This window comes from Capsicum annuum, chromosome 2 (genome assembly GCF_002878395.1).
Source record: "Capsicum annuum cultivar UCD-10X-F1 chromosome 2, UCD10Xv1.1, whole genome shotgun sequence".
Lineage (NCBI taxonomy): Eukaryota > Viridiplantae > Streptophyta > Magnoliopsida > Solanales > Solanaceae > Capsicum > Capsicum annuum.
In genome coordinates, this window is record NC_061112.1 from 118102781 (window position 1) to 118129045 (window position 26265).

General features: G+C 28.3%; 2 protein-coding genes across 2 annotated transcripts; one reads left to right on the plus strand and one right to left on the minus strand.

Annotated features, from left to right (window-relative positions):
* Positions 1-214: 214 nt before the first annotated feature.
* On the minus strand, positions 215-934 carry LOC107861125. Its single transcript, XM_016706505.2, has one exon. The coding sequence runs from the start codon at positions 731-733 to the stop codon at positions 512-514; it is 222 nt and encodes a 73-aa protein (XP_016561991.1). The 5' UTR covers positions 734-934; the 3' UTR covers positions 215-511.
* An 18276-nt stretch (positions 935-19210) lies between these two features.
* Positions 19211-20418, plus strand: LOC107861124. Its single transcript, XM_016706504.2, has one exon. The coding sequence runs from the start codon at positions 19251-19253 to the stop codon at positions 20130-20132; it is 882 nt and encodes a 293-aa protein (XP_016561990.2). The 5' UTR covers positions 19211-19250; the 3' UTR covers positions 20133-20418.
* Positions 20419-26265: the final 5847 nt, after the last annotated feature.

Here is a 26265-nt window from a genome sequence, read left to right on the forward strand (position 1 = left end):
TGAAAGAACAATTCAACAAAACTGAAGAAAGTAAACTACACACATTCAAAGCTCTGACAGATCCAATAGGCATCTCACTGGAGAGAGTACCATTTCTCTCCAAATTTGAGCACAAACTCTAACTGAACTTACATATCTCATTATGATTTGTGCTTTTACAGAGCTTATTATCCTTACAGCCTTTCCTCAAAGTTAGTTATCTCAAACGGAGATATATCATCCAAACACATTACATTAGCTATAAATAATGTCAACAACCTGAAGAACAAACAACTTCAATGCCAATAGCCAAATTTCTCAACAAACTGCTGTCATTTTCCACTTATCATTGTACACACACACAAAAAAAAAAAAAAAAAAAAAGAACAGAACCAAAATGAAGCATTTTCCTCAACACAGATTACGACAAGGGAAAAAGGTCAACCCAAAAACACAAAACAAAACAAACACAAAACTAGAACTTTTTACAAAGAGGGGCAATCAGGCAAAGTAGAAAGAAAATAGGGAATGATCATACAATTTTGATGGGGATAAAAGAATCAGATTCTTGAGGTGGATTTGGATTTAAAGGGGTGCGAATGTTGTGTTGTTCATCAGGGTCATAGTCAGGATTGAGATTCTGATCAATAGCTTCTCTACCTTTTTCCAGACATGGTTTGCAGGCCATCTCAATAGTGATCCAACCAAGAATAACACCTGCTATTGCTATCAGTGCTGTTGTCAATGCCCCCATTGCTCTATGAAACCCCTCTACCTCTCTCTTCTCTGATATCTGAGATTTCGAGCAGTGGAGAAGAAGAGTTGACCTGTAAGAACTGCAGCTCACGCCAAGTATTTTATACTTCCCAGATCCAAAATGGCTCCTTTTTTCCTGTACTAGTTGAAAGTTTGTTTGGAACCCCCCCCCCCCCCCCTCTAAATGAAATTGGTGTAATTACTTATCGTCTTTAATTACCGACCTAATAATTACATAAACTGATAATTACAATGATACAGTGTATTACAAGTCTATGTATTATTTGATTGCACAAGTGTATTAAATTTTTAAAATAAAAAGTAATTATCAAAAACTAAAATAATTATATGAGACATATAAGGGCCTTTTATAAATGATATATATATATATATATATATATACATACATACATATTGTCTATATGTTCTTGTAAAATAATACTCCAATTGATTTATATTTTTCAAACTAGAAAATTTTAATTAAATTAATCATAAAAACTTAAAGTATATGAATTTTAAGAATATCATGAAATGCATGTTTTGACAAAAAAGACTAATATTATAAATATAATGTCATAAAATTAATAAAGCATTTGACAGAAAAATGATCTATCAATTTTAACTAAAAAATTTTGACTGATGGCGAATGTATAACTATCCTTTGCGATCAGCCTTACTTCAGAAGAATTGTTGTGTCACATTCCTAACCATAGGATTGCTCCACTAAAAAGTTCGGACATTCAGCCTTACGTCAGCAAGTCAACTCAATTTCCGCTAAAGAAGTAGGATAGTTTCAATAGCGAACTCATCATTGATTCCCTACTCTCCCTATCGGACTAGACAAGTTAGTCTCGGGGGAAGACACCTGGGTTCCAACCAGGGGTTTATTAAACATAAAAAGAAGAAATTACACCATATAATTACCAACAATTCACAGCTCACCATGTGAATTGTAGAATGTAATTGTACACTCATTTACATACTGATCAAGTAATTATCCAACCAATCAAATATGCAAGACAGTATAATTACAACAAATTCAATTAATAGGGTGACTTTCCAAACAAGCCCTTAGCTTATGGGACCAAGAAGTAATGATACCCCAACATTCATTTCAATTCTTCTTTTTTTCGAAAAAAAGAAAAATCTAAATCTTCATAAGTAATTCAAGTTTAATTTTCTAATTTTATCTTTAAGGAGATGACTTGCAATTGCACATGTATTTATAACTAGTTTTAAATTACAAACTTTTAAAAAAAATATTTTATAAACTCTGTATCTAAACAAACACGATTAGAAATTTGCTAATCTAGTGCCTCATATGACTCTCATTAAGTCACTCTTTTTAAGAGATTGAAAACTTAAATAGAAATATCCTCAGAGAAAACCTCCAAATTATAGGCACCAAAATTTTATTAAACAATATTCATAATAAATTTGGATTGAATCTTAAATCATTATTTTGGTTAATGATGTGGAATTGTTTATTTAAGTCGAAATTACACAACTTAAATAAAATTCAAATTACATTTCAATTGGTCCATTAAATTGAGTCTCTACAAGACAAATTAGATGGAAGCATCTCCAAACTTTCTATTTTATCTGTTAACTCTTAATTTAAGTACTATTCATTTAACCAAAAAAAAAAATGTGACCTATGTTCTTCAAGCCCAAAATACGCTAAAATTATTTCAAAATCAAAAGGGCAAAATTCAGAAATAGCATACTTAGCACCTTAATTATGAGATTCATAGCAACACTTTCATAATTACATAATATGACAAGTTGCATTTTGTATTTTTACAAACTGCTGCTATAAAAAATATAAATACAACTGTTTTACTACCCCATAATTAACTAAATTAAATATGAAAATATTACCTTTAATTAATTGTTAAGATTACAATCCCATTAAAACCTTATTAATCACGCATTTTCCGTTATTTGCTAACAACCCTATTCAAATTCAAAAAACAGTTTCAGAAACGTGTTCATTCAACAAAAATCAATTCAAATTAAGTTGAATCTTCAATTTCACTCAAATTGAACAATTCGATTCAAGTGTAGTTTTTTCTGTTCTAGATCAGTTTCAACAATAAGTTTCTTCTGATTCAACGATCAACACTACTTTCTTCTGAAAAAAATTTTGGAATTCAACTATCTGTTGAAAATTCATGCTTAAGTATTGCTGAAGGTATTCAATCGAATTTTTTTTATTATACTTATTATTCGAAACTTGTTTTTTATTTTGATCGTTTTTTCTATTGATTTAATTGTGCTGCTTTGTTGAAATTGTTCACTTCGTCGTAAAATCGTTTATGAATATTTTCTAAACAAATTGCAATTTAAAGTTTATGCAATATTAATTGAACTGCTATGACGAAAACTAATCGAATTCAGTTTTTCAAGCTGATCAAATTCTATTTTTCTATAGTTTTTGCTTGTCGGAATTTGAGAGTATATCTGTGTATATGCAAAGATGTTTTATTTATGTTTTAGTTGTAGTCGAATCTTAAAGTTCTGTATTTGTTCGTATTTAACGTTGAACACATACTTTTTCATTGTATTTAGCCTGAAGTAATTGATCGTTGGTTCTAAGTTTAGCGTGTCAAATATTTTATAAATGTATTTTTTATTGGTTTTGTTGGTTGATATGAACTGATAGAACAAAAAACTGATAGAATTTAATTTTTTTCAGCTGATGATTTTATTTTATTTTTAAAACTTTTGTTGTGTTTGTATTTAAAGTTTAACAAATATTGTATAAATATATTTTTTATTGTAGTTGTTGGTTGTGTAACTTAGTACGATTTTATAACTGAAAAATTGTGTTTGAATTCTTACTAAATATGATTATTGGCGAATTTTTGGTTAAATCAGTTAAAAATGGGAAGCATATTAGTTCTCGAGAAGCATTTTGGAAGGTGAACGTATGAAAAAAACTATGAAGAGTACATCACTGACGCTATACTGTTGAGTACAACAGGATCATTCAATGAGTTGCATGATGTTTTGGCATCACACTTAAATGTGGACTTAACCAGCAAATGTATTCTAGTGAAATATCAAATCACTAATAATGCAGGGCAAATACAAATACATAATGATATGAGTTTCAAGGTATTTATTTTGCAGAAAAAAGATATACAAGACATGAATTGTCTTCCTTTGTATGTAAGTATTTTGGAGAAAGTTGTAGGGAGTAGCTTTGCAAGTTCATCTGTATGCATTGTTGAAAGAAGAGGCGTCGTTAACAATATGCAAACAGTGGTAAATACATCTAACGAAAGAGCTTTGGTTGTTTCTGAAAATACAAATAGCCTTAAATGTATTTGAGATAGATACGGTTCAGGTGATTATATCAGACCACATCACAAACATATTGAGGAAGACCGGGTTTACTTGACGAAAAAGATTTTAAAGTCGATCATGAAGAATTATACAATTAGGGAGAAATTTCAAACGCGAAGTGAAATGTCAAGTAAGAAATGGTACGTACATTATATATTATTTTGTTAATGTTTAAAATGAGTTTAAATATGTATTTTGATAGTATTAAAATATCTTGGATGCAGTTATACATTGATTTACAAATCAAGGAACTGTGATTTTTTATGTCATCCATCTGGTATGGGAGATTCTGGTATGTTTAGAATAAGAGAATTCGTAACTCAACATACTTGTCCGGTGAAGGACAAGGCCTATCCAATGTCTCATGCTACTAGTATGTTGATAGGTGGTATTGTTAAACAAAAATTAAAAATCACAAACAAAAATACAGTGCGACTGAAATAAAAAATGACATAAAGGAAGATTTTGGTATGAATTTGACATGCACTTTATGTTGGAGGGCCAAGGAAAGAGAGTTAGAAGAGTTGAGGGGTAAGCCATCAGCATCTTACGAAAAATTATACTTATATGTGTTGAACAATACCTATGCTGAGTCACATATAAGAATGAAGAAGATGGATGAGAATGAGTTCTTATATGTATTTATAGCTCTCTGTGCATTCACTAAAGGATTTGATCATTGTAGACCTGTCGTAGTTGTTAATGGTAGTCATCTGAAAGGAATATATACTGAAACATTTGTAACTGCATGTACGATGATGGAGCAGGTTAGTATCATTTTTTTTTATATTTACATTGTACACCTGGCCATATGTTTATATGTATTTCTGCATGTAACTTTCTGATATATGCATATCTGTATAAAATTATATCTCCCAAGTTTCATGGATGAAAAAATGTATAAGTGATAATATATGTTTGTGATGTAGATTTACATGTTAGTATATGTAATTTATACTATGTATTTGGTAAAATGTACAACTTTTTGGATCTGTATTTTTAATAACTACATATGTAGTTACTATATGTATTTATATCAGAATGTCCAAAATATATTTATAAATACAGGTCATATATTTCCTTTGGCATATGGTGTGCTTGATCTTGAAAATGATGCATCTTGGACTTGATTCTTTGAGAATCTAAAGGAAGCACACGGGAAAAAAAAAACATGTGTGTTGTATCTGATCGGAATTCAAGCATCATAAAGGTTGTTGGTGATGTGTACAAAGATATTCCACATTATGCATGTATGTGGCATCTATGGGGGAATGTGAAAAAACTTTACAGAAAGTCCCATGATGCATTATTAGAGATCTTTTATACAATGGCCAAATCATATTCAAAGTCAGAATTTCACATGTTAATGGAAAAGGTTAAGGCAGTTGATATTAGGGCGAATAAATATTTGGAATTGATTGATTACGAAAAGTGGGTTAGGTCCTATGCAACAGTTCACCGAGGATTGACTTTGACTTCAAATATTGTGAAGTCAATAAATTGAGTACTTGTATCAGCTAGAGAACTGTCAATTTATGATTTTCTTGAGGAAGTTTGATTGTTGTTTGCAAAATGAAATTGCGAAAATAGGCAGGAGACTTCATATACATTCACAACACTCGTTGAAAAATTTAATGACATACTCAAAGAGAACGAGATTTTGTGTACTCATATGACGGTATGATCTTTTAGATTTGTGAAATTTATACTTATGAAACATAAGTCAAATAATTACTACCATTCAGTTCTAAATTAATGAAAGCATATACAGCATAAACAAAAAGAACATTAAAAAATATATTATGTATTTTGCTTATGTATTTCTTGTATTGAAAAATGTTAACACTGCATATGTATTTTGAAACTCAATAAAAATAATGTATTCTGCATATGTATTTTTACTACGAAATTCGAACACTGCATATACATTAATGTCTATAAAAATAGTAAAAAAAACATCTGCATTAACAAATAAAAATATTTTTATAATTTATTTGTATTAAATACATATGAAAATGTATACTTGTGTAGCAAAAATACATATGCTGTTGTGGTTACAAAATATCAGAGAATATGATTTGCATTTTTTTTGGAGCATGGCATTTAAATATTTTTTTTCTTTTTTTGATATCAGGTTGTACTAGCCACAAAATATATGTACACGGTGCACGATAAACAAAAGCACTTCGTCGTTTGTCTCAAGGAAAGAACGTGCTCATGTAATGCATTTCAACTCGATGAGATACTATGTGCACATACTTGTGCGGTGTTGGACAACAAAAATTTTCAGAAGGGGCTATATTGTTGTGATTTATATAAGTCAAAAACTGTGTTAAAGACATATGATGTTCCAATCTATCCTTTATCACACAAAGATGACTGGATAATTTTAGTTAGCATACTTGGTGAAATAGTACTGCCTCCGAAGTTCAAACGGCCTCCAAAAAGACCTGCAAAGAAGGATCAAGAAAAATCGAACCGGAACATGTTTGAAAAAAAGAAGAACATCAACTCATGCACTGGTTGTTGAGCTAAAGGTCATAATAGGCGATCTTGTAGGAAATATCACAAATGATACATTTGTTCTTCCGTATTATTTCTTAAAAAAAAATAATTGAATTTTTTATAGTAATGAACTAATTTTTTTGGGTTGATACAGTTATGCATCATTTGGTAACTGAACACAGTCAGATGTGAATACTGCATATGTATATGTTGTAAAATCTGACCTCTGCATATGTATTTTGAAGATATAGTTCATATGTATTTTTAACATATTACATGTATTTTAGATCAAACTTTAGTAACTTTGATTAACCTAACATGTATTTAGGTCGTAAATGAAAAAAGAATTAAATACATATGATATATTCTGCATATGTATATTTGAACTATAAAATCTTAACACTGTATCTGTAGTTTAAAGTTAAATACATATGATGTATAGCATATGTATTTTTATATCAAAATACGATAACTGCATATGTATTTTTAACCAAAATTTCATAGAAAAAAATAAAAATGCATAAAAAGGCTAAAATGAATCTTTAATTCAATTCAGTTTTTGAAAAACTGATTTACCTCAAATTTATTTTTATAGTGAATGAACACACATTTAAATACATATTAGCTATGATCCATATGTATTTTTTGTAATGATTAATCTTAACACAGTGTATATATATTTTTAGGATAAATACATTTGATGTATACTGTATATGTATTTTTTTTTTACTAAATCTCACAGTAAAAAAAATATATATATAAAATACTCAAATTAATCTTTAATTCAAATCAAAATTTGAAAATTTGTTTTACACCAAATGTATTTTGAAAGATTGATTTAGGTCAAATTTATTTTTATAATAAATGAACACTTATTAAAGTACGTATTAGCTATGCTTCATATGTATTTTTGAAATGCTTAATCTTAACACTACATATGTATTTTTAGGCTAAATATATTTGATGTATACTGAATATGTATTTTTAATCAATATGTGAGCACTACATATGTATTTTTTAACTAAATCTCACAGTAAAAAAATAAAATTGCATAAAATATTCAAATTAATCTTTAATTCAAATCAAAATATAAAAGTTTTATTTACATCAAATATATTTTGAAAGTAAATGAACACATAATAAAATATATATATATATGATTGTAACTGCATATGTATTATTTATGCAAAAATGTCAAAACTACATATGTATTTTGGAATTAATTCTCATTGCCACAAAATACAACTGAACAATAAAATAAAACACATCGTACAAAGTGATTGAAAACATATTCAAATTAAACGATTAAACTGAGTTCATTTCATTCAGTTCAAAATAAGCACTATTATAACTTACAATTAAAACCCCATCAAAACATAAAATTAGTTTGTAAAATTAGAATCTACATCCATACATCATTTTCACAACTATCCAAAGTAATAAATCCATCAACCATCATATATCAAAAACTTCAGTGACACTAGTTATTCTACTTTGCCTGGCAGGCCTCAAGGGTGCTTCGAAGTCACTATGAACATTTACTTCTTATTTTCAGATGCCATAGTCCCATAACAGTGCAGCATATCTTATACGAAGTGCGTGGGATTGAACTCAATCGAAAAAACTTTGTGACCATAAGAAAGGCACTCTGCATATGTAATAATATACAGACCACAGTCCCTACAAAAATAAAAAAATAAAATGATTAATAAGTAAAATATATTTTGTATAAATTTACAATTTTGATATATGCATATTAAAATACTTACAAGCTTTCACTTGGTTGTTGAGGCAAATTATCTTCAAATAACATATCAAACAGATCTGAGGAGTCTTTATCTTTGTATCTAGGATGATTTTAAAGATCAATTCCTTTCTTATCGTAGAAATCATAAGCTTGGAGACACAAAGGGATAATCTCAGCTAATTTTTCAATCTCAGAAAGAACAGCCGGATAAAAATCAGATGATTCATATGAATCATATAAGAATATGCACCTCTCTGAAAAGGATAAAACTGCGAGCACCCAATAATGTTTTTCCTTTATATTGACTGGAATATAAATGTCTTCCACTGTATGTCATGACACAGCAGCATGCATACGGAATCCATTGATATATTCACTAAGATGGGCCTCGTGTCCTCCCGCCATAAGATTTGGATCATCCACAGAATAAACATTATGAACAGACCTAATTATATTCATAAAGTTGCAATCTACTGTGTTGTATTTGTAAGACCTATTGAGGTCGTATTTCGACTTCTTTCTCAAGTAATAGAAGCAAGCATCAATTTGCTGTAGTAATTAACACCACAAATCTTAGAACATTCAAATAATTTGTATACTAAAATAGAATGTGTATGTAATATAAAATACATATGCATTTTATATTTTAATGTCTAAGATTTGCGTATAATTTCATTTGTAAACTACACTTATATACAGACAATGCTAGAGAAATAAATATTCAACAATATGTGATTTAATATAAATTCATATGTATATTAATAAGTTATATGTGTATTTTTAACACAACATTTGTAAAATAATAGAAACAATGTAAAAATACATGTGTACCTGCATATGTATTTGCAGATAACATAATATGTATTTTAAGTAGTGTTACAACTATAAAAGAGAAAGTTTTAAAATAATATACTAACCAAGTCTGTCCATGACTGATCAAGAAACCCCATAGTGTAGAATCAGTTTTTATCTTCAACAGTCTCAACTCCAAAATCCATCATTGGAATGGCTGATTTGTCTTTTTTGTAATGATCCATATTTTCCTTCCTATTTTTTTTATCAGTACATGTTAAATCATGAAAGCATAATGAAAATAAAAAAAATAAGATGAAACAGTTCAAAAGAAATACCTTTTCGCATGACCTTTTAGAAGGTCGACAGAAATTCAATCCATGAACTTCTTGACAGTTTTTGTATCCATTATCCCATCAATCAGGTGATAAATAAATAAATTTTTCTGAGAAAATATACGTATGTGCCCTGCTAAGCTCCCTATATAGTTATAGAATACTAAAATGTAATTAATAAAAATATATTTGCCTAACATATTACATTAAAAAATATATATAACTTAGTGTACTTACCGGGTGCTGAACCAAACTTACTCGTGTACGGTGACTCCTTGAATTTGGATGGTCGCCTAATCCTTAACTTTTGAACGGGATTTTGAAGTTCACGATTAGCAGAGGGATGAACAATGATGCTTTTACTATTGTAGATATTCAAACTAGGAAAGAACTAATCAGGGATTGTGTTTTGTGAATCAGGCCAAACTGATTCATCTCTTTGTTCATCAGGAGGTGTCGTAATTTGCTCCTCTGTATCAAGATCAATATCTCCGTGCAACTCTGATTTTGAACTCATTCTAACATTCTCTTTGTTTGTCTTCAAAAAACGAAAAAAAGATTAGTTTGTTCTGTTCAAAATAACCCACATAACCTCAAAAATATGTTCATTATACATACTTGACAATGATCTTCAACAACAGACTCAGACTTTTTATCATTCAAATATTCATCAGTAAGTTCTTCTTCCCGGGTTGCCAATTGATGTGTGGTGATGCTTTCTCTCCGGTAGTCATTTAGACTTGATAATGTCTCATCTAGGATTATAAACTGCGAATCAGAAAAATTTGTTTCATCCATTTTCTCATCACTGATCTGCAAAAAAACATAAAAGAAAAAAGATAATTATTCTTTGGATTGTTAGGATTGTTACATCACATAAACTCAAAGTTCAATTTATCATACATACTACACAATCATGTTGAACAAGCTTCTCAGAATGTATATAATCCAAATTTATACTTCGGACAAGCTCATCAGGGATTAAATGTTAATAATCAATTTCAATGTTTGTTTTATTTGGATGCAAATCAGTGCACCCCTTGCAAACAAGTAAAAAAAAATTAAAACAACATAAAACAAACTAAAACAACATCAAACAAAAATCTACTTGTAAATGTTTATATATATATATATAAAATAACATATAACTGCTTAAATACAAAATTACACATGTGCACTCAAATGAATAAATGTATGTTAGTTATTATTTATCTTTTACCATCCTGATTTTCACCCAAAATCAGATCAACATTCTAACTGAATCATTGTGGTGATGTTTCGGCACCAGCATAATTCTTATGTTAGAGTTCAAAATCTTTATCTTCATATTGTTGTTACAAATACAAGTTCAATAAACTATTAAAAATTGAGTTCACTGAATATGTATATACAAACCCACTAAAAATACATATTGCTATAAACATCATTCTCAAAATACATACTAATATGCAAAATTAAAAACAAACTATTTTACAGATTATAATATTTGCAATCAACCTAACAATACATATTCTTAAAAATAGAATAATCAAAAATACATATGTATTTTTAAATACACTGCATATGTATTTTTAAATACACTGCATATGTATTTTTGAATACTCTACATATGTAGTTTAACTAAATCTAACAGAAAAAAAAAATAGAAAATGCATAAACTACAAAAATGAATCTTTTATTCTATTCAAAATTTGAAAGATTGATTTATCTCAATTGTATTTTGAAAGTAAATGAACACAGATTATGAAGTTTAACACATGATTTTTTTCAAGTAAAATTTCAACTAACACTATATATATATACATACATACATATATATATATATATATATATATATATATTAACATAAAGAGCAAAACAATTATAAGGAAACTACATTTAAAAGTGCTTGTAAATATATATTTGAAAGTTTAACATTTACCTTTGTACCGTTAAATATATTATCTAAAGTCTGTACAACTTTAGAACTGAAGTGTTGTTCAGATCTGTCTAAACCAACATCTTCAACATTTGGTTGTTGAGCTTCTTTATCTACAAACTGTTCCTACAAAATATATGTAGAATGATATAATGAGTTATTTGACAAATGTGTTGTATTTGTATAATTCAATCCACTAAGAATACATATTCAAATCAGATAAATTTTTTAAAGAATATTGTAATGATAAAAAATTTACCTTGCTTTGTTCAATTGCTTTGAGCATCAGTTTGAACTTTTTTTTCACTAATCTACGAATTCCTTTAAACTTTTGCCGAACCTGTTTTCATACAAAATCATTAAACAAATTTTTTTTAATGTAAAATAAGTATTTGACAAAAAAACTTACCTCATCGCGGAATGCATCAAAAATTTTCTTAGAAATGAAGGCTTCTTTCTTTACAGGACTCTTTGGCTTTGACACGGCTTCTTTCTCTACAGGACTCTCTAGCTTTGACTGTTCCAGAGGAAAAATAACCCTAGTTATTTGCTTCACCTTTTTTTTTTAAGGAGTTGCCATGTTTGAATTGGCTTGAAGACTGGTGTCTTGACTCTAGCAACCTTTGCAGCACAAGGAAGTGATGTCCTCTTTTTATTATGCTCGTCAATAATATTGTGTGTCTTTTTTTTTAACGATTTCGTTGGGATTGATGAATCAACCTTTTGTTTCTTTTTGACATGTACATTGATCTATTTTGGTGGTGGGTCCTGAAAGTCATCATCCGAATCAGCTAAACGTTCATCTTCAAGTACATCCTTCTCTGGTATTTGAAACTTTGTCAATCCTCTTTGAGTTGGCTCTATGTTTTTAAGTACAACCTAAGAAATATAGATAAACGATGTTAAAGTATCTGTTAAACAATGGTAAATCAAATATATATATATGAAGACTATAAAATGCATATTAATGCATATGTATTTATTAACAACAAACCTTGCCATCATCATTAAACATAACATCCATCAAATACTCAAAAGGTGGTCGAGGTACATTTGTCTTCCAATTTAATAATTGAAAAATTCGATTATCAACCTTCGATGCAATCTTTTGTGGGATATTTAAACAACACTCGTAAAGCCACACTTGAATAGCCAGTGGCATTTTCTGTATCAAATAAAATTTTCCACCTGCTGTCAACCTGTTGTTCAAACTTCTCGTTAGATCCTCAAATGATAAAGTACCCCATGAAAAATCTTTGTATCTTCCACTATCGATCAAATCAAAATGAAGTCGGGGTATAACTACAGTATCAACATTGGATAAAATAAAAGAATGCAGGAAATACAAAATTGCAAACTTCTCAGCATCCTCATCATTCTCCCCTAAATTTTTTTCGTGAATGTTAGAAATAGTTGCCTTTTCTGTATAAATTTTGCACCATTGAAATACTTCTCAACAATCCTGTTTGGCACATTCTTGTCAAAAACAAAGTCGAATCTATTAGATACACAATTCAATTCAGTAACGATAGCAAATTTTCTAGGAGTAAAATTAAGAGAGGTGCCATTAGTCCAAATGACTATCGCAGAAGAAGAACTATCCTTTATCTCGAGCGACATAACACATTTGCACATTTGTGCCTGAACTACACAGTGCTTCTTCTACATGAAATAACCAAAAATTGTACTATTGCAAAACTTTTTGTACTATTCCTTGTTTAATATGGCCCGTATACTTTCATCAATATCATTATCACTATACGAGCACATATAAGGTGCAAATTTTGAAAGTTTTCTAACAATGAATATTTCGTCATGCAACACCTATACAAAGTCAAAATACAACTTCTTAAACTGTAAATACAATTCAATAACACAATCACCTATGTATTTAACCAAACTATTACCTATAACATTCATATGCATTTTGATCAAATAAAAAATACAGATTCATCACTAAAACAAAATACATGTGATATCTGATATGTATGCATAAAAATACAAATGTTAAAAACATATCAGCTCACTGCAATCCATAAATACATATCAGCAGAAAATAAAGTACATATTAAAATTAGACCTTATTAAACTGTAAAGAACAACAAAACACAATCAAATCAGCAAAAAAAATACATATAACATGCATATGTATTTTGATCAGAACAAAAATACAAAAAATACATATCAACTGTATTAAAAAAATATATAGCCAAATACATCTTCATAAGCAGTTCATATAACAATATATTTTTCATACATGCAACTTATCAAATTTAAACTATCATCTTCACAAAAAAACTTGCTAGAATCCCTAAAAAGAAATATCAGCAGAACATAAATACATATTAATTACTTGAAAAAAATACATATCATACCCAACTTTGATAACATCTTTACTTAGAACGGAAAATACTTAACAGTAAATAGTAAAAAAAAATATTTACAACAAAAAAATACCTCTTCCTCACTGTCTTCTTCAGATTCATCAGTAGAAGAGTTCTGAACATCGTCATCAACCTCAATTTCTTTAGCTTTCCTTTTCTTCTTGTTTTTTTTTTTATCTTTTGGGAAGTTTTCTACAACGGTTTTTTTTTTTTCAAAATTTCAATCAACTTCACCGGATCGCTGCGAAACTTGGACCTAATCTCCTTCGAACTCACAGATTTCTTCGACTGTATAGGATTTGAAACAACTTTAACTACATCTTCTTGAGTTAACCCAATACTTCAAGATAGTGCATAATCAGACACCAAATTAATATTCCGTATACCACTATTTATTCGTGATTTTGGTGTGTGTTCAGTCATTAAAGCATAACAAACCTTAAAATCGGATTTTAAGATGTGTTACAGTAGAAAAAAAAAACCGTTAACATGCAATAACTGAATTAAATAGTTACCTGAAATAGAGGAAGATAATCCTTATCAGATCGTGCTAAAATCGTTCGAAGGGAAAAACTTTGAAGCACGATTTGAGTGTTAATGGCATAAAACAAGGGAAAATATATTTTAAAATAAGAAAAAAGAAAGAAGAAAAGCATGAAAGGGGAAATTTTTTGCACGGTAACTTTTTAAGCTGCAAAAGTAGGGAACCGCATTAAAATATTGCTACAGATGCTAAAAAATGTAATTTGATATAAGTGTTGCTATTTTTTGTAATTTAATATTTAGATTTGCTAGTCTATGTAGTTTTTCCAAATCAAAATACTCAAATTCTAACTCACACACACCTATATCCCGTTTGAAAGGATGGAGAGATGAGCATAGCATCCCAGGCCTAGGAGACCAACAACATCTACATAAGTCTTCTCCAAAGGTCTTCAACTAAAAGGAGAGTTTGAGGGACCTCTTTCCTCAATAACAATTCAAAGCTAGTGTTGTCCAAAGTTTATTTTGAAGATTCAATACATCACTAGGATAAAATTCACCTTTCATTCAAGAAACATACTACATTGACCCTCAAGTCAAAGCAAACAACACAGACATTATTAGGATCAAAAAATATAACCATAGTTGTACTCACAAAATATCAATAAAATGTTTTTTTCTCATATTTGTGTTGTGATTACAACTATATATTTATTTATCTTCTAGCAAAATTTGTCACGAACAAGACGATAATCGGCGTGACAACAACTATATTTGTCAATATATATGCTACTGCATGCTTATCAAAATTATCATAGATTACTAATACATGATGCAGTTGATAATTATGAAAATATTTCATTAATACACCCTAAATATAGGGCAGAAGATTATAAAGCAACAGTATCCGAATTTAGTCGTTTCATTCATCAATGGAATAAGTTGAAAAAAATCTTTATAAATGCTTGAACTTATACCCTTGTCATTCAAATCACAAGTCGATATAGTCTGAGTGTTGAAATGCCACGCCATAATAAGATTATTACAACTTATGGCATTAATAAGATTATTACAAGTTAAAAAAAAATTATGCTACAATAATCTCCTGTGATTAAATCATAACATACATATCATGAATTGAAGCTTGGAGCAGAATGGTAGAAGATTCATTAGACTATGTGTTATATTATATATCCTAGCCAAATGCATCACAAACGGAGGAAAATAAAAAGTTACGAAACCTTTTTGGAAAATATGTAAGGTGTTACAAAATTATGTACTCTCATAGATCATGTAGTTTTCACATACATAAATTTTGATTATAGATATTAAATTAATCTAATCTAATATAACTACATAAATTTTGATTATAAATATTAAATTAATCTAATCTAATAGAACTTTAAAAATTAGTCAAATTAATTGACATAGGAATTCTTGCTTTTGCAAATCTATAAAGTTTTATGCTTTAACATACACGATACTTCACCGCACCCATAATTCATGCCTATGTTCTTGTGATAAGTTTCACCTCGCTAATTATCTTTGACTAAACTCCTAATTATTTGTCTTTATTTCTTTGGATTTTCCTATAAATTATTATTCAATTCAATTATGTTACTAACCTATTTTGCTGAATCTTGATTAAGAACTAAATAATTACTGGTTAATATGATCACGCAACAACGTAAAAATTAAATTAATTAATAGAACAAATAAAAAGTAGACAAATGACACAACTATCTCCCCTCATTTTCACATCCTCATCATCTATTCTTCCTCCCATATTAAGCGATTAGTCATAAAAAAATTCCGTGCCCTGTGTTTAACCATTTAAGGATGTGTTTGATATATAGGAAAATAAGTTTTTAAATTTCTGGTGCTCCGATACTCGTTAAATTCGACGCATATTAGGTATAATTATATATAAAAAAAATATAAAAATTGATATAAGCTTCAAAAAAGCACCCAGAAAATCAAAAAGATGACTGGGTGTAGAGGCGGATCTAGGATTTAATATGTAATAATATAACAACAGCCCCAACAAGGATCGATCCCATGGTCATGGGAATAAGCAATTCAAGGGTCAATTCAATGACATCAAGCCAACCTTCTTTTTATTTATGGGTTCCCATCTATCATATTTTATTTACTTATTCTATTTTTTAATATATTAACTAGATCTACGGTAGCGGATGAGGTAACACTGTAGATCCGCCCTCGGCTGGGTGCTTTGATTTTCAGGCAAAATCTTAAAATTTTGAGCGTTAATACGTATTTGAACCTCACGAGCACCCACAACTACTAAATCATGTCACTCGGGTTGGGTGGGGGGAGGGGTGTTGTAACATCATCAAAATCAAAACCTAAAATTTAGGACAGTAAAATTGACATGTTTTTCACAAGTAAAGACGTGGCATGACTTGGCTGCCACGTAAGGATAAATTAGCTGCTGATTGGGGCCATGAAGGGAATTAGAAACGTACATTTGTAAGGCAGGGAGTTTAAAAAATTAATGCAATGTTTGGGGGAAAAGGGTCCACAAAACACAATGATATGAATAAGTTGAAGATGGTTTTAGGTAGAGAGGGGATTTACTAAACTTTTGTTTTGGATTTATGATATCAGTTGTGAAAACTACATCCATCTATAGCTATTGGATCAACTTTGCCATGATTATTTAATCAATCAAATTTATCAAGAATCATCCATATATGTTCAAGAAATATATGTAATTTTTTAAAAGATAGAGCAATACAATGGGAAGTACTATAGTCAAATTTTGTTATAATAGTCATTATTTGACCAAATAAATATTGGCTTGATTCTTATTTCTTCTTCAATTATATTTTCTTATTTTTCCAACAGTCACTATAATGAGATCTGATTATACCACGTAGAACATTTGGTATCATGCATTCATTTGGCTTTGCGAGATGGTTTATGCAATAATAATAATAATAATAATAATAATAATAATAATAATAATAATAATAATTTTACGGAAATAAGAACGACATTTGTTGATAAGGCTTCCAAGGTATGAGGTGTTTTTTAATTAATTACTACCTCCGTTTCATTTTAGTTGACCCTTTTTCTAAAAATATTTGTTTCAATTTAGTTGTCCCTTTGATAAAATCAAGAGAATTTTATTATATTCTTTCAATACTACCCTTAATATTAAATGACTAAACAAATTGTATTTAGTCAAATTTATATTTTCAAAGCATAATTAATAAGGTTAATTTTATAAAATAAATCTCTAATTAATATTTTCTTAATGGGTGTGTCAAGTCAATAGGGCAACTAATATGAAACGGACAGGGTAATTAATTAGTGTGACAAACTCAATCATATGTGTGTGGTCATCATCTCTCTTTTTCATGATGAATCTTTTTCTTCTGTTTTTTTGGGGGAGTAACATTAAAGAAGATTTGATGAGCAGCAATTCTATTGAAAACTGATAGTAGTACTAAAACACTTTCTTTAGTCCGTTAAAAATAAATGTCATTTTTCTATAATTATGTACTAAAAATGATTTAGATTAGTATAATTTTTACAAAAATTCTTCCTCGAATTTTGTGTTAAAATCAAACCGTGCTCCCCCCATGCATAAATTGACCCCTCTCATCCTAAGTCCTAAGAACAAAACAAAAAAAAATCAATTTTTTTCTTAAAATGTTGTCCATATTTAACTCAAAACTATAATCTACATTGCTCTTCTATTCAGACGTTACCTAGCTTCAAGCCTTCAACTAATCATTTGAACTAGCAAAAGCTATTAGTATACTATACATGCAGATCATGAGTTCACTAGATCATGCATTTGATGGGATAACCGGCCCGTAACATTAATGCAATGTTCATCCACTTAAATTATTTGAAAGATTAACTGAATTTATATAAAGCCAAATTCAGAATTAATTCACTCAGATAATGAATTTTACTAAAATTTCCCCTTGTTTATACCTTTTATAGAAATCCTTTTTCTTCTTAATTGCTCCATGCATGAAGTCGTTTTTTTGTGTGGACAGAAATTATAGAACGCAGAAAAATGATGTAAATTACGAAAAAAAAAATGACCTATTCGTCATGAAGAATTAATGCCTGATCACACGAAAATTATTTTTCATGAAAAAAATCTTTTATTAGTAGGTGGGAAATGACTTTAATTTTCTCATTTATGGACGAAAATCATTTGCTACGATTATCTTTAAACTTCATATAACTTGGTTCGACTAACATTCTCACACATTATAGTACTCCCTCCGTCCCATTTTATTTATGTGTCATCATTTGCTTTTTAGTCATTTCCAAAAAGAATATCATGTTTCCTTATGTGGTAAATATTTGGGCCACTTAATTTAAAAAAAAAAAAAGATAGCAACACATTTTTGGATAAATGACAATTTGGTAAATATTATCAAATCTTTCCTTATTTCTTAAACTCCGTGCCCGGTCAAATGACAACATATAAAATGGGATGAAGGGAGTAGTAACTAATATTTATTACTCGAAAATTTCATCACAATACTTCCCAATTTATTGATATTAACACTATTTGATTAGTTTTTTAAGGAAATTATTTTTACTCACCAACCAAACCATTTTCTATAAGACTGACGTCATCATCAGTAACAAACACATCCTGCATAGGACTAAAGTTATCGAACCAGCTAGCTATATATCGATGTCACAAGAAATTTGATTGACTTGTCTAAGTATATGATTGGATATACAGTATATATCACACGTACGTATATATTGAGAAGTTGAGTCTGGGATATTAATGGAAATCTTTTAATCACGAAGGGTTAATATGTAACCATAATAGTATCTCAATTATTATCAACCTTAAAATAGTAGTATCTAGATTAATCATGACTTACCTGTCCCTTTCTCTTGTATATATATTTTCCACTATAAATTTCATCTCCTCACTCAGAAACCTCACTTGAACAAATTCTAACAAGCCACTCCACTCCACCAATCTCAAAAATATGGCCATGCCTCAACCAAATATAATAGAAAACCCCATAAAACTTGGCAAATTCAGGAATAATATTAATAATATTTCTCAAAAAAGAAATACTACAAGATTATCTTTGTGGGCCTTTGTTTTTTCAATTATCATGTATATTTCTGTCTTTTATATGTTCAACCTCTCCCCATATACTCTTGTTAGCACCACCAACTTTTGGTTCTTCATCTCCAACACCCTCATTCTCATTATTGCTGCTGATTTTAATTTTGGCTCCTCTTCAAGTGATCAAGAATATTTATTTCAAGAATACATGAAAAATTGTCAAGAAAAAAGTACTATTACTACTAGTACTTCAACATTCAATTATTCTCCATATAATGCTATTGATAAAATGGAAATTATTATTCCTCATGAAGAGGTCGTTATGATCACAAAAGAAGAAGAAGATATAAAAGATGTGGTTCTTGTAGAAAATGACAAACAAGAGGAAGAAATAATCAATACTATTAATGAGGAAAATGAAATTTATCAAGAAGATAAGAAGGAAAAGAGTGGTGAAGTCGAATGCACGTTGAGTAAAAAAGTACAGGCCGATGCATTAAAGTTTCCACTATGTGCACGATCCGAAGAAGTAAAATGCACTCGGAGTAAGTCAGACTTAAAAGCAATAATAATGGTGGAAACAAATGAGAATAATGATGAGAAGAAGATAAATAATGGGATAATTCAAAGATCAAAATCTGAGAGATATGATTTTGTAGCAAATAATGGAGATGAAGAAATTAATGATGAATTCTCAGAGATGTCAGTGGAGGAATTGAATAGAAGAGTGGAGGAGTTTATTCAAAGATTTAATAGACAAATTAGACTTCAAGCTGCTTCAAGAAAGAATCTATAAGTTGTCTTCCTGTATGTAAGAAAAAAAAAAACTCGGTTCATTAAACCTCCCACTATTTGTGCGGTTTAATTTGAGGTCACAGTCCACAAAGGTCTATTGTGTGTATATACATATATATATATATATACATATATGCAATATTGCCCTGTGTTTTGCATGGAATTGTTTCCACGACTTGAGTTATCTTCCTATATGTATGTTTTGTTTTGGTTGTCTTGTGTTCCATTTTGTTTTTCTTAATTAATAATGTGTATGTAAAGGCTTTAGACATAAAAAGTTTTTCCTGTACTTATGGAGGATGCATGTGTTCCTAGGTCGTAGGTTTATCGATCTGATCACAGTGGCGGATCTACCCACCCCTTTCGCGAAAAATTATGTTATATATACATGATTAAAATTATATTTTATGTATATATATTAGATATTGAACCCCTTCAGTTTCATTTGTTCACTTATGAATTCTTTTAGTAAATATCCTGACTCCGCCACCCTCTGATCATCCCAATATTTAGGACACGTACGGAGCATAGTATATAAATGTAAACTCACTAAAAGTTCCAAATATTAGATCCCTTATAATTTAAAATATACGACGAATTCCCTAGCTGTATAGTATGCCTTTTTTTTTTTGTTTATGTGTTCCATTTTGTTTTATTTAATAATGACTACGTAAAGCCTATGCCATCATAAAAATAATATTGAATGGATCATACGTGGCGCGAATCTAAATTAGTTGGGATCCAAGCAATGCGAACCTCGAATAGGAAACAAAAAAAATATATTGAATAGAGTATACAAGTAATACTAATATTAGTTATATTAAAATTGCAATCAAACATTTTATTAAATTTATATATTCAGTTACCGACAGGTTAAGGATACTGATTTATTTTTCCCAATAAACACCATATGTTAATTTAACGTAGTAAATAAAATTGTTCCTCCAAGTTTGAGTTGGTAAATTACAACATATTCATGATATAATGATAATATGGATCAAACTGTAGATAGGTCAACCTATGTATATAAAGGAAAAAAATGACAGAATTATTTAGCTATCATATGCGTATTAAGCATGAACGATCGACGAAGTACTCAACATATATATATATATGCATGCGAACATCGAATATTTTATCCTTATTGATATATGTACTTATAGTTTGGTTTTTTAAAAAAGAAAAGGAGGTCAATTAATAAGTGATATATTATCTGCAATTCGCAATTTCAATCTGGACATGCAATTAATTTTTTCTTATTCTATTTACTATAACGATGCCTTGTGTGGCGTTACTTTAGTAACGTGGCAATGAAAAACACTATATATAGTTGAGATCCAAGTGTAACGTAACGTGGCCATTAAAAAAGATAGCTAAATTGTTGCAATTAATATTGTTGAGCTGCAAATGCAACGTGGAACAGAGGGGAAGTATAATATCATGTCGAGCAATAATTATTTGAACAACGAGAAGAATAGTGGGCCAGCACAAGTTATTTTTCCACCAAGCTTCATATAGATTTTGTTTGAAAAAATTTAGAAATAATAATTATAGAGCATTAATTATAATTTTTATATTAATAGTTTTATAATTATAAAAAATAGTAAATTATATTTTATATTTAATTAAATTATTGCTATACAAATATATATATAATAAGATTTACTTCTCTTGTTTTACTTAAACTAGTTGAGTTAAATAAGGTATAATTATCATATCTAATTAAATTTTCATAAATTACTCTTATTTAAATTATTAGATTCCTTTTCCAAATCAAACTCAAATATGAAAGATTATTATTTCCATGATCTTCAAAATATCATTCTCTTATATCTCTAATTATTTTTTCTTATTTGTTTTTTCATTTTCTTATCTTTTTTTAATTTCTTTTTCTTTTTCATTTTTTCTTTCCACTTTATTTTCTCTCTTCTACTCCTCTTCCATTTTTTTTTCTTTTTTTGTTTTTTTTCTTTTCCTATATTTTTTTTCGTTTTCTTCTTTTTCTTTTTTAATTTTTTCCCGCTTTTATTTTTACACTTCTATTTCTAGTTTCTATTTCTCTTTTCTTTTTTGAATTTTTATTTTTCATTTTTTTTTTTACTCTTCTATCTCTATTTTTTATTTTTAAAGGACAAATATCTATATCATATATACATATTCAAAAAATATACAAAATAAATAGACAGACAGATCTGCATATATATTTATGGTAAAAAAAGCATACATATATATTTGCATATGTATTTACAGAAATACATATGTGACTCACATGTATATATAAAGATATAGGACACAAAACCTCTATAACAAAAATGACAATTATATACATATACATATAGGTAATAAAAAAATACATATACATATCTTAAAATAGTAAAAGAAAATAAATAAGTACATATGTTACCCTCTAAAATGACATAGTATGTACAATTCATAGACAAATTCAACACCGTATAGCTCTGTATATATATTTACAGAATACACACCTGATCCATATGTATATTCTTATTTTATATGAGTCACCTTTGTATTTCGCAAATACATATGAAGATATATAGTATAGTTATATTTGTTATTGTTTAATATGAATATAATATGTATTTTGTAAATACATATGTATGTTTTGTATTGTAAATACATATCCAGATCTGTATAGCTATGTATCTTGTATGTTTTTTGAACATGTGCATATGATATACATAGTTGTCTTTTCAAAAATAAAAGTTAGAGATAGAAGAGTAAAAAAAGAAAAAAAAATGAAAAAAAGAGAAGTGAAAAGGCAAAAAACGGAAGAAAGAGAAATAGAAGTGTAAAAATAAAAGAAAAAAAACAAAAGAAAAAAGAAAAAATAAGAAGAAAATGAAAATAGAAAAATAAAAAAAAGATATGAGAAAGAAAAAAAAAAGAAAAAAAAAAAGAAAAAGAAGAAAAAAAATAAAGTGGAAAGAAAAAAATCAAAAAGAAAAAAAAATTAAAATAAAAAAATAAAATGATAAAAATAAGATGAAAAAAACTAACAAGAAAAAAAAGGTAGAGATATAAGAGAGTGAAAAACATGTTTTATTTTAAAATCTTGAAGATCATGGAGATAATTATCTTCAAATATGAAAAAAAAATTAAAAAAAAATAGAAGAGAGAAAATAGAGTGGAAATAAAAAAATAAAAATAAAAATAAAATAAAATAAAATGATAAAAAAATAAGATGAAAAAAAGGGTAAAAGATATGGTTATATTTGAGGGAGGTGAAATAGTAGAGTGAAAATAGGAAAATGTAAAGTGGTGAGAGTAAAACATACACTTGCCTAGTTAATGAGTAAAATAATGTTACTCTTGCTATAAACTGTAATTTTACAAAAGTATTGCTATTTATTGTAATTATAGTCTTAAGTATGTTACTTTCTGTAATTTTTTCATTTTTAAACAACAAATTATCCCAAATATTCTTTTTAGATTATTAATTACAAGTTCTAGCATAACTTTTCATTAATTACTAGACTTAAGAAATAATTACAAGTTATAGCAACTTTTGAGAAAAACATATTTTAATTAAATTTTTGAAAATCAATTTTGTAATATTTATTATTTGTATTATTTCCTTATATTTAGCATTTAACATTTATCACTGTTAATTAAAAATTTTAGATAATTATGGTAAGTTAAGGTATTAATATTTTTTTTTAATAATTAAATATCCAAGTTTGTCCACAATTTAAGGAGTTATATATGGTAACTATATTTTTTAAATTTAAGATCTGATTTTATACTTTTTTATTAACTTGAATAATTAACTTGATTATACACTTTTTTATATTTTTCAGTCTTTAATTATCAATAGAAGTCTTATCTCTTTACCTTTTTTAATTACCAATATAAGTCTTTATCTCTTTAATTTTCATTCATTAAATTTCTTCTAAATAGTGACTCTTCTTGATCACTAACTAATAGGAGCAAAAATATTTTAGTTCATAATGTAATTATTGATGCTTTTCATCTCATTTATCCTTCACTTTTTGACCCTTTTCCTTATCAACTACTCGTAGTATATTCAAATTGGAGCAACCTTGAAATTGGAAAATATTAGCATAAGAAAACACATAAAATTTAGCCACCTTTGAAGAACATAAATAATTTGAATATTTATGTAACCAATTGTGTTATAGATGAGTTGATCCCCAATCCAGCATATACTTGTAAATTTATAAACGACAAATCACATGCATGATTCTATTATCCTATAAATATATTTTCTCTGTTTCAATTTATTTATCTTAATTTTTTAATATATTTTTTAAAAGATATATCTTTTCTGTTTAATATATTTTTTAATTTATTTATCTTATTTTTTTAATATATTTTACATATATACCTTGTAAAAAAAAACTTGTTCTTACACTCATCTAGAACTTCAAATTCGTGTTTGGATCGTTGCTAACATCTGAAAGATGGTTAGCTAGAGCACATTCATTGTTTTGCCTGTAATGTCTATCTACTCGGGGAAGATGAATGAACAAGAAGACATTCATTTTTAAGATATATTAGCCAAACAAGGATGTCTTTTATTGAGTTTTTTTTCGTGTGAGAACTTTTGTAGATGTATTGATTAGTCTGCAAGATTGTTGTACCAGCAGTTTATAGGTCGGGGGATGTTTTCAATTAGTGTAATGATGTTAATTGCCAATTAGTGTGATGATGTTAACTAAGTTTTGATTAACACATTTTTCTAGGATATCCCACTTTTAATATGTTGAAATCAATTTATATACTCATTTCATACTTAAGTAATATTTTTATTTTGAGTTCTCAATGTATTAAATTGATATCGATGAAGTTTCGCATATATCACATTTATATTGAATGAGTTTTATGAATGTGACAATCGATGACAAAAATTATGTTTTATGTTACATAACCTTTTTAGTGTATGTAATAGATATTATATGAAAAACTATCAACGTAAATGTTGAAAATAAATTAATTGATAGTTATTTGATGTCAAACAATTTTTCGTTGCAATAAAAAAAATAATCAGTATTAATCAAGATTGATATTTTTGTTTGCTTTCTGGCAAGATGAAGAACATTACTATGTTAAATATCAAAACTAAACTTTGTTCATACCAACAATCTTATACAAAGAGTATTGAGCACCAATAAAAATCAAGATTCAATATTCATGTCAAATGTTACTAACTGCAGAATCGAAAAATGTATAATTTGATGTAGTTGATATCAAATTTAATACTATCTGATGCGACTTAGTTCATATCAACTTCATTCAACGATGTACAATACGAAACAAACATTAAAGTAGCATAACATTATATGAATACTACATAAATATAAAAAATAAACTTTGTTCATACCCACAATCTTATAAAAAACAAACAGTAATAATCGAGCACCAAAAAGTTAATTCAAATTATTAACTATATTAGAAAAACAAACAGTAAATAGAAAAAATGATTCAATATCAATTTTATACCAATTTAATAAAGAAAAAATCAAATATTTACAAATTTGTATGTATTGCTATAGTCCATGAATACAACTTTGTTACTACCACATTATGTACATGCTTACTAGAAAGAAAAAAAAATCGAGGATAGTAGACATGATCACTAAGTGAGAAAATAACATATAAATGACCAATCATTCGACAACAAGTATTAAGAATTCATTGATATGCATGTTGATATGTGAATTTATCAGAAGAAGCTACTTAAATGGTGTACAAGAATTTGATGAACTAAAAGTCTGTATGTTTTTTCTGTAAGATGAAAGCTATCCCAAAAAACATAATCAGAATTATCGGAACACATCGATGTGCATAACTCTACAACTTCTATTTTCCTTGTCCCACAGCATGTGTTTTCTGCAACTTTAAATCCTACACGGTCATATAAAGAAAGAAACAGAGATTTTATCAATATTCAGAAAAAAGGCAGTCATATTTGTACCGTATTTCTAAGGGCTGTTGATGACATCAAGTGAAAGATTATATATATCTACATACACCAATCTTGAATTAGGTACTTTGTTTTCCAGAGAACTTAAGTCATCTGCCAACTTGTTGTTGAACAATTGTGCTGCTTGGTTCAAATAATCAACACGTTCCCTTTCTTCTCCTCCTCTCAG